We start from the raw sequence: 11251 nt of genomic DNA on the forward strand, positions 1-11251 counted from the left end.
ACCATAAGTAACAATTGAGCATTTCATTACAATATTCTGAAGTACGCACTTGCTGAAAGACAATGAATTACAAATATAAAGTATTCTTTGCTTCTTTATTCTTTCTGTATACATGCAAGCACATTAAGCCACTGCATCACGCCAGCTAATTCTTACAGAGAAAAAGGCAAGCAGTTCTGTGTTTATAGCACACAGGACGGATTATGCAGACTTTTAAATCCATCAAAGCTTGGTATTTGTATACAGCCAGTTTTAAAGCACTGCTTTCAAGTGTTAACATAAGCTACACCTCTTAAATTACTTTTTTACTGTCAGTGTAAGAATAACCATGAGACAATAATAAAGGCTCAGAGGCACAAAATATTTCATTATTTTAATAAATTTTACAAGTATTTCCAATTTTTATGGTTCAACACAAAGCTGACAAAGATGAGGCATTCATTGTCATCTTTGCTTGAATATCAGATAGGCAAGAATCTTCAGTGGACTTTATTCAACGTTACTATTTCCTCAAGAACAACCTCCCTGTCCCATTACATGAGTGGGTGACAGACGATACCTAAGAAAAGGCAGAAAGTGACAGGAGAGGATAAGTCGCATCTTAAAATGTACTTCCTATCAGCATTTTGCTTTTGTGCTTTTTCTTTTCATTTTTAACTTTAGCTTTAAAAAAAAAAGTCAATGTTGTTATAGTAAATACGTAGGAGAGGAAATAACATGCCATAACCTTTTTTTCCTCTTTCTTTTTTAAGGAAAGTAAGTTTTTAGAAGGCAGCTTTCATACATGAGAACCTACCACTGGATGAGCATTCCATTTGTTTTTGATCATTAGAAAAATTAAGGTAAATTATTTTCTTCAAAAGTGCTTTGAAGGCACTACATATTGCTGAAGTCAGCACAGTGAATCAAAAGCTGCCTGGATCATCTTACTGCTTCCTTCTTTCCTTCTTAAGTGTAGGATTGCACTTGCTGTCCTCTCCAGTTATGCTGAGCCACCTCTGGCATTAGTTCCAGTAAAAATATTCGCTACTGAATTCTGTGATAAATGGGACGAATTTGTCCTGGTTCCAGGTTCTTAGACTGAACTTATTCCCCTCTTTTGGGTCTGTTCTTTGCACAGAAAATAATTTCCTATTTCCAAACCCGTTCTCCCATAGCCATCACACCTTCCACTCAGTATTCATCATTGCTGTCCTTAGTGGAAACTGAAGTAAAACATTAATTGGAGTTTAGAATTATTTTTAGACACTGCCTAATTTTGGCTCACTCCCTGAGCACAGTAACCCCACTTCTTTCCTTCTTCTTTCAATCTTATGGGAGAATATTTGCTATCTCCTTCAATATGCTTTGAAAGATCCAAGTTAATTTCACATTATGAGAATACTTTCTGACCTCTTAGATGAACCTTTATTATACTTTCTTGTATAACAAGATTTTTGAGCTGATTATTTAAATCTGACATTCATCCTACCAATTCTCTTCCCTTCATATGCACACATCCTTCAGACTCTAAATATCTTCCACATATAAGAATATCCTTCCCATATACAAAGCACTTAATTCTGAAAGATCATGTATAAATTATTCTCTTCCAGATGCAGCAGTTATACTCTTGTTTCTAATTATTTTTTGTCTTCATTAGTGGACTGTAGTTCAAGCAGAACTACCAGGGCACATGCTCAGGAATCACTACTATTGTCTCTTCTTAAGCCCAGTTGAAAGACTGAACAAAAGTGGCATTTATTAAAATCAGAAGCAGCAACAGTTGAGTAGAAAAAAGGAATAATCTATGTGTAGAAAAATGTGTGACCCAGAATGCACTCTACATTAACAATTTTCTTATTTTAAGAACGCATTTACTAAGTATAACGCAAATACGCCAAGTGGGTGTGCATAAGCCAACACAGCCACCTTCTCTTCTCGTTCCCTTCATGGCTTTGCAGAGCAATTTGATTACATTCCTGTGAAGTAACCTTGTTCTATAGAATAGATGCTGGTTTTCTATGTCACAGGAAAAAAAGCCATAACTCGATAAGATGGACAACTGGAAACATTAATTCAGGGGACAAAAAAATCTGAAAATTCCAAATTAACAAGGCTATACAGTAACAGCAGGAGAAAAAGACTTAAAAACAAAAAGAGATTGGAATTTCAGAAAGTAATACTAAGTATATAACATGGGCAAGTTAGGGAAGTCAAGTAAGCAATAATTTGCTCCCAGAGCAACAAGTACATTATTAACAGCTGTATTAACAGTGGTAGACTTTCATGTATTTAGTTTTACTAATGTAAAGTGTTACTGATTTCTTCAGTAGGGAAATTTATTCTATTAATAGCTCCTTAATGTAAATGTAAAAGGATGCAATGCAGATTAAAAGGCTACTAACTCAGATTTTTGCTTCCTTGTCTTTCTTGTGAGATTCAGATCAAAAGAGGAACATGTGTACTATGACACACTTTTAACACCAAAACAAGCGGATTATAACAAGCATGCTTCCAATTGAAAGTATACAAGAACAAACCAGTCAAAGAATGCAAGAAAGAAAGAAATGCAAATTTAAAAAAAACCAAAAAGTATGAAATTATGCTAGGCCATAGCATGAAAAAATATTACCATAAAAGAAAATCACTTCCACAGGAGAAACACCAGTACCCAGGGATACGAATACTAATAATCTCAAATTTTCATCTTCAAAAAAATAAGCGTTAACAATGAAGATTTAAATAAAAATTCACCGCTCTTAACGAAAAAAACCACCCAGTCTATAAGAAACTGTCACAGCTACATATACTTAAGCAAGGCATCATTTAATTTAACATATTTTGAGTATCTTTAGTCATTCCAGTTGCTTCATAGCATATTATATTTAAAACACTAATTGATTAAAATAGCATCGACAGTCATCGTTTAATATGACTGTGAGGTTTCATTTTATTCTGCCTTGCATTACTGTAGATCTTTTAAGTATCACTTTGAAAATGCTTCGCACGCTGCCTAACTCCACGTCAAGAATTTCAAAACAGCATCACAGCTTTTACTTGGCATTAGTTATATTATAGCAGTATCAGTAATACCTAAACGCTCACAGCAGGATAAGGCTTTCACTGTCAGAGTAAAGATCACTCTTGCCTAAAAATACAGAGCAATACATAAACAGAAGTCATCAGATGCCCTCTTCCTCATGCTTCTTTAAATTGCTCCCAAAAAAGCAACAGTATCCCTTTTGTCTCTGTGAATCAATTTGCATAAGATGACCTCAACCCCCAGTCCCATCTTCAACTTCATAGAATTTACTAGCATAAAGAACAGAGAAGTTCTCTAAATTGTCAATAAAAATCCCCAACATAAAGAAAACTCCTCATTTCTCCCTTACCTTGTCTGTAATTTTGGGGCAAGTCACTAAAGGAGATATAACAGCTGTCTGGATAGGTCTCTAGGTTCCTGCCTTCCTCATAGACCCTGATTAAAAATGATGGGGTAGGAGAGAAAACAAAACACAACAAAACAACCCCCACATACTCCTCACTTGACAATAGTTGAAATATTTCAAATTTCTGAAATAATGAATTTTTCTTATTTTTGTTTCTGGATGAAAGGTAAAAAGCATCTAACAAGCACCTGCAATTTGTACCCTGGCCAACAGGCAGATACTTTTTAGATGGATGGCATTTAGCTTCAGTGTCATTGGATTGTCAACTACACATAGATAAAAATTAGTCAGCTATACATTGAAGAAAATAGCCTCCTTTCTTATTCTAATAGAAAAAAAACTACAGAACAAGGTAATTCAGACACTTATTTAACAATACAGAAGACACACAAATATTTTCTGAACTTTTTCCTCATTTTTTGTGAGACCAAGCCTAAGGACAACAACTGAAATGCAGACAAGTAGCTTTGGACAAGAGCCTACAAGATCTAAATGTAGCCTTACTCTTGTACAGTATCATTTAAGCCAAGTCTGCAATAAAAGCCTCCTACTCCATATATTTCTGACTTAGGTTATTGTGACTATAGACAGTTCTTTTACGGTCCCTTTCACTCCCCTAAGAGAATATCTATATTTTGGTACAAAGAACTGAGAAGTCAGAGTAGTCATGCTCACACCTCCAAGCTCAAGTCAAGAAGCTGCAGGTCTAAACAAGACTCCACAGCTCATAACACAACTGAGTTAAGATCTTGTAGTAAATTTTGCAAGCAAACAAGGGGTTAGAGTCTTACAAAGGTTTTGAAAATTAAATCTCTCTGCTCTGGAAGTTGCAGGGGAAAAAAAAGCAAGGTACATTTTACAGGAAAAAGATACAGTTAGTAATTCAAATAATTGAATGTATAGCCCCAGAATTTTCACATGCAGCAGATAACTGCAAGGTCTACAGCATTTAAGTTGATTTTCCACACTTAAGACTGAGTGCTTGCACAATAATTCTCATTGACAAGGTAGTTCTTGAACTTCCTCAAAACTATGTTTTTACACAGCACCAGAGGCAATTTGTACAAGTTTTCTGTAGTTCTGTAACAGTAGGCCAAATACTCATAAATTTATTTCTCAGTAGAGCATCTCAGGATGATGTTAGCCAACTGACCAGTATCCTGCTCCAGTTTCTGTTCTGCTCTGTCGAGTCAGTGAAAAGGACACAGAAACTCTTCTGGCCATAGCAATTAGAAATCGACTGAAAACCAAGATGGTGTACAGAGCTGCACCAAAATTTCGTTGGGTGACATTTACAGAAGAAACACCTTAATACAAGTATATCCAATTGTGAAATAGTAATTTTTCAGAAAATTCTTGCAAGAGTGAGAGGGGGTTTTTGCTTGTTGCAATCCCCAGAACAATTCTCATGCTAGGAAATGGAACACCCTCAGCAAAAACATCTAGGAAGGCTGCAGAATCCCTACTACTGGAAGCTTTTAAGAACAAATCATTGTCAGGGATGATGCAGGTATAAGTAACTGTGTTTTGAGCTAAGCAATTAGAGGACCTCTTCAAACCCACTCCAGCACTGTTTTCAGCCATTCCATGTGACTGCAAACACCGACAATTCAGAGATGGTCACTTCCCCAGAAGAAAACAGAACCAGCTCAATTCCCACCAGCTCATTTCCTTTTAATGCTGGTCAGTAATGGGCAAGCGACCACCTCTGACACACCTCGTGCACTGGTCTGAGCTGTGATACCCTTAAGACTGAATAAAGCTTCTGGACTGCCCTGATGGTTTAGATTTCCAAAGCAAAAACCTCAGTCTGTGACTGAAATTACGTATTAAAAAAGTGTAACACAAGTATAACAAGGTGTCCTTGGATTCCTAAAGTTTGCAGGAATATTTAGTTAGTTCTTGAAGTAGTTTGACGTCTACTAAGACAGATGTTTCTGGAGCAAGGATGAAGATAGAAAGCCATGTTTCCTCTGTGTTTGTTTTTGTTTCTTCACACAGACACACACAGTCAATCCCACTGTCAAGCCACTGAAGTAGCCTTTTCTGAAAGGGCTCACTCATAAAGATTACCCTGTCAATCTGAGTGAATTGGAGAGTTTTGTACTATGAGCCTACAGACTACCTGCAATGATTAGGAGTATCCCAGGCCAAGAGAAACTTGTCAAATCTGTTTATGAAGAAGAGAGCATGGAAGGTAGCAATGAATGGCAGACAGCAGTTTCACAGCAGTAAAAGGGATATTTCAGATGTACTGCCTAAAGACAGCAGGAGGAGGTCAGGCTACAACTAGTCTGAACCTGAAGACTGACACTTATGAAACCACCAAAACTTCCTTTGTGTTCCAAATGCAGTAGTTGTAATGTCAAGGTGATCTCAGACCAATGGCAGCGGTAAGGAAAAAATTCAGGTATGGGACTGGTTTTCACACACGCACAGAGGTATAATTAAAAATTCATCCAATGTTTCCATCAGCAGGAGAGAAAGACACCATCACATGATAATTGTTAAGTATTTTCATTTTTGTCAACTGCACTCAGTCCAACACAGACCACTTCAGAAGAGCAGATCTCCTTCTACATATGAATATACAATGTATGACTACTAAAGCTTCCTTGTCTCTACCACTAACTACTGATATTTAACAGCAAGAGTTGAATTATTAAAGCTGTTAAATTTATTTTTTTAAATTACTTTAGAAACAGAAAAATATACTCTCAGGTGATTTAACGACTTAATGAATTTATGAAATAATCTGTATGACACTGTATGAAAATCCAACACATTTGCTCTTTTCAGCAATGTAGTAGCTTGTGCAATCACAGTCTCACTGTCAGGCATTAATGGCTGATAACACCCAAAATTTAACATCATAACTAACATAACCTCTACAGACCTTGATGTAAGTCCACCCTCATGATTATTGCAATCTACTCAACACTGCATCTGATGTTAATACTGACAAAAAAAAAGCAAAGCATAAACACACTAAAAATAAAAGTAATTACTTTTGGTCTGTGTAAAGGCCTCTGCGTGTGTCCCTTTAACCAAGGGGAAACAAAGCGGTTTTTGTTGGTTACAGACATCAACATCCTACAAGTCTCCAGTGTTGTGTTGAAATCCACAATAGAACATTTTTCGTCTTAAAAATGAATGGGATTTAAACAGGACAAAAAAAGACTACTAAAGCCAATGTCAGCTTTAAAACATACAGTTGAAGAGTGGAGCATTCTATGCAATAATGTAATAACATTACTAGTTTCATTGTTCTGTGGGGTTTTTTTGGTTTGGTTTGGTTTTTTTCCCCCAGAAATTCATTAGAACACAGTCTGAAATTTTAATTAAATTATCGAGATCATGCCTTAATGTAGATCAGATTTTTCACAAACTGTATTAAGTTCTTACAGATCTCAAGCCATTTAGTTTCATTTTAAATTTAAAAAGTGCATATTCAAATTGCTGTAAGCTAGAACATGTGACTTCAAATTTTGCACAACATTTGTGAGGAAATAAGTGAAGATAATCATGCTGTGCAATACAAAAGTGATATACCTTCTCAAAGTATGTTCCAATCACCAAAACCGCAGGCTAGAAAACAAAACTATACTTAAGAGTAATGTTTACAACATTCAAATTAGAAAAATAGTGCATCTTACCCCCTGTTCCAAGAACTTTCAGGAGTTCGAAGTTTTCAATGCCAACTTTCTCTGCATGGCCTGTCAAATTTGCTGAAAGTAAAAAGAAAAAAAATCACGTCAGACATGAACTATACTGAAACATCATTCTGACATATTACTACAGCTTCAGTAAAAACAAGTTTGCAGATGAATGAAACAAGCAACACTCAAAGGACTTTCAAGTTGAATACTGTATTCTTTTAACTTGAAAAGCAAGGGAGAGCAATTTTCCTGTTATCATCAGTGTTCCTGGAGGTATAAAAATCACAGAATAGTAATTGAAGCCCATCTACTTGTATACACCATCTTTCATCCTATCCCTGGGCACCTCTGAAAAGAGTCTATTTTGTCTGTAATTTCTAATCACTGTTATAAACAGCAATCAGGTCAGCCCTCAGCCCTAGCACCCTGAATACTCTCACGTTGTTAGATTATACGGTGCTTGGAATGACAAAACAGAGCTCCAATAACTATTGATGCATTTAACATAGGGTTACTAAACCTGTACAGACTCTCCAGGACTATCAGGTAGAAAAGACCTTGAGTCTACATAACCAACAAGCCTGGAAAAACTCTAAGCTGCTCCAAAATTGTTTCGTTTGTTCGGGGAGTTGGGGAGGGAGAAGTCCTACATTTATACAAATCTATACCACTTTTTTTTTTTGTTTGTCTAACAGACATTTTTCGAAACAGGAAAATGAAAAGCCCTATTTTAAAAAGGAATTGCAGTGGGTTGGTTTGTTGTTGGTTTGGTTGGTTGGTTATTTGTTGTTTTTTTTTTCTATATGAGCTGTTAAAAGAAAGCCCCAAGCCGTTCCCATTTTTTCCATCTTTCATACCTATCATAATATTATACATCCAATTGCATCAATACAACTGAGCAAAGCAGCTCATGGAAATGATTCAGGTGAAAAGCAGTAAGGCAAAAAAGTAACTACGCTTGGTTATTCTTAATCAAGTTCAGCTCCCTGATGCACTTTAATGAGCAGCTGCATAAACAGTTTTACCAGCACAATTAAGGATGCAGCATCAAGCAGTAGAAGCTGCATAAACTGGCATGGCTGCTAAAAGAATGCCTCTCAAAGAGTAAATTCAAGCCAAACTATGTCTAAAAGCTGAACTTTGAGAGAAATCAAGTATAAAGAGAAGTTCTTAACCAAAAGAAGAAAACACTTTGATAAGAGATGCTGAAATAAACTTTACTTGATTCAACAGAAATTCTCATTTGGTTTGAAATTTCTACAAAACTTTATCAAGATAGTGTGCTTTCTGAATTAATTATCAAAATGTATAGTTAATCTCCATTCACAGACAAAACAAACAGAAAACTTAAAGTTTCAGAAAGATGTTTCTCTGCAAAGGATTAACAAATATAAAAAAATCCAAACACTAAATAAATAAAAAAGCAAATTCATTACTTATTCCAACAATCCTAGGAATCTGTACACACACACAAAATGCATCCAGTCAGGACAGGGTAACATTAGTGCTCTCACGCAAGGCACTGATGAAATCTCATCCGAAGTACTATTTTCAATTCTTTCCATTAATCTTCACAACAGATTAATCAAACTTGGAATAAGTGCAGAGGGACCACTTGAAGTTACTTGGAGATTAGAAAGCCTAAAATAGCTTTCAGGATTTTTAAATATTTTTTTTTTTTGTACAAACAGAAGTACACATGACAATGATTTTTGTAAATCTGAAGAAATCTACAGGCTATCCTAATACTACATGTAAAAACAATAAATACAAAAACACACAGCACAGTGAAATTATTATTCGAGAAATACTACTTTTGGGTTCAGTCCCATTTTAATAATGCGTACAAGGCAAGACAGTACCAGAATGGTTAACAAACCAGTGAGGCAATATGCACCACAAGAGCTGATCTGAAGCTTGCTGTACTATTTTCACTGCAAACAAATGCTGTTGCAGGAGCTACAACACAGTCGTTGCTGAAGTCAGCAGTAAGGAAGACACACTCATGTGCCAAGAAAGGAGTAACAGCAGGTAAGGCAAATCCAGACCTAGTTACTGTCTATGTAATTACAGAAAGTCGTGCCACAGTCAGAACACAGTCTGTCTTGAAGCAACTTAATGTTACATGTTACCCAACAAGTCCTGAGAATGGTGCTCAATGTATACAGTTTCAAAACTGTGTCTTTCCTGCCAGGGACAGCAGCAGTCAGGGATGATCCTAAAGAGACCACAACTACAGTATGCACAGTTTTAAAGAAGCAGTGGATGCCACTGAAGAGATTCAGGACATTGAACCTCCCTAGATCCTAGCTAAGCAAGTCTTCAATTCAGAGTGTGAAGAAACTTTTCACTGAGAAAAATCACTGATTTGGTCTTCTATAAGGGAGTACTCCAGAAAGGTTTTACCATCTCACATCCTTCAAGAGCTGTCAGCAGAAGGCTTTTCAATTAAACACTTCTAGAAGGCAGTCATTTAATCTTGCCATATTCTTGGAACTGAATAGGGAGACAAAGAGTAGAACAGAGAAATGCTGCATCTCCAATATCATGCTGAAGATCTGTAGTGCTGGCTAAATTCCCAGAAAGAGATCAAGTCCTAAACTCAATCCATTTAACTAAACTGTACCATAAACGCCATTTAACTTGTATTCCACATTCAGTAACAATAGTAAAAGCTTTCTCACCTTAATGAGGTTACACAGTAAAAAGTTGAGTGATACCTAGTTTCAATTACTATGTACTTGTTTCAATGAGAGCAGTAATTTTGCACTATCCACTTAATCCCATTTTTACTTCCATTTAGGATGCTTAATTGCCTTACCCTAAAAAAAGTCTCAAAGGTTATTGTCATATTATTTCCATAGTAAAAGAGGAAAACTGCATCTCAAATAAGCATATGATCACTATAAAATGAGTCCCACCTCATTCTTTTCGCATTACAGTGAGGAAAAAAGCCATCCCACAGGATCAGATAGCCAGTAGGTGCTGCATGAGAGGTATGATAGGACACTTAAGACATATAAAGTCTCTCAGAATTACACCCTATAATGCCAGAACTAGAATTATCCTTAATATATGTATTTAAAAAAATCTTCAAAGAAACAGGAAAAGATTAACAATTCCCAGAAAGTGCTTCTCCTAATGCTGCCATGACTGGCAATGGCTTGCTCTAGCAGTCTCAGTTGCTGTGCTCAGTCCATGGCTGAAGTCATAGCCCGAGAAAAGCGAGCTGAAGAGCTTGTGAATCTGCCACATTCCTTCCAATGACACTGCTGGAGCAGCTCTTTGTCTTCAGCTGCCGAAACCAGGCGCAGCACTTCTCAACATTGGACAGAAGTTATTATGTGGACATTTACTTCATCTTGTTTTCAGGAGCATAAATCCCCACAGATCAGTTACTCTATTCACCGGCCACTCCCAGGAACCCAAGTGACCACTGCTGGAGGACCTTTCACCAGGAACACTTTCCACAATTACAAAACAACTGTTTTGAGTCTGAGAGGCTTTAAAGGATCACAACACTACTACTACTACTGATAGAACAGCAAGAGGCTTCTCCTGCCCCACAGGTATCACCATGCTAAGACTGGTGTTTGAACCCGACCCAAAACCTGCCTCTGCAGCCTGCACAAACCAAATATATCTGCCTAGAGTGCAACAGGATGTACACTAGCATGAGCTAGCAGTATTGCTAGCAAACAGTACTGTAACATTCCAGTATATGCAAAAATGGCATTCAGAACAGCAGCTTCAGAAACGCTCTTAATTTAAGAACCGAGCAGCTTTGGAAACAGAAAGTTTACTTCTCCATGCCTTTTTTCTTCAAGTTTGTTGACTCAGTAGCCAAAGAGTATCAAGGAAAGGAACTAAACTTACATGGGAAGAAAGCACTGCCCAAGTCAACAGGATGAGAGTTTCTCCACAAATCATCTGAATCTATACAGCAGTATAAAGGATGGTGGTATATCACGAAAAAAATGCAGCAAGTTGAACACACCTTCTAGAGACAAGCTAACTGCATAGGTGCACAGTTAGGAAAAGTTTCCATTTACACATTTTCTCCTGTAGTTCACAGTAGTCAGCGCTGGACTAATGTAGTAAGAAGGAGAGTATGCAGCTGAGGGCAACAGCGAGATCACAGAATCACAGAATCGCTCGGTT

General features: G+C 36.8%; 1 protein-coding gene across 1 annotated transcript in view; it reads right to left on the reverse strand.

Annotated features, from left to right (window-relative positions):
* Positions 1–7159, reverse strand: part of LOC104542602 (ribosomal protein S6 kinase alpha-5-like) — a gene marked incomplete at its 5' end in the record, with an annotated part of 34376 nt that extends 27217 nt beyond the window's left edge. Inside the window, one exon of the mRNA XM_010186969.1 lies at positions 7088–7159. Coding sequence (XP_010185271.1) covers positions 7088–7159 — 72 coding nt within the window. The remainder of the gene's footprint in view (positions 1–7087) is intronic.
* Between the last annotated feature and the right edge of the window lie 4092 nt (positions 7160–11251).

The sequence above is a fragment of the Mesitornis unicolor genome, unplaced genomic scaffold, assembly GCF_000695765.1.
Source record: "Mesitornis unicolor isolate BGI_N332 unplaced genomic scaffold, ASM69576v1 scaffold27746, whole genome shotgun sequence".
Lineage (NCBI taxonomy): Eukaryota > Metazoa > Chordata > Aves > Mesitornithiformes > Mesitornithidae > Mesitornis > Mesitornis unicolor.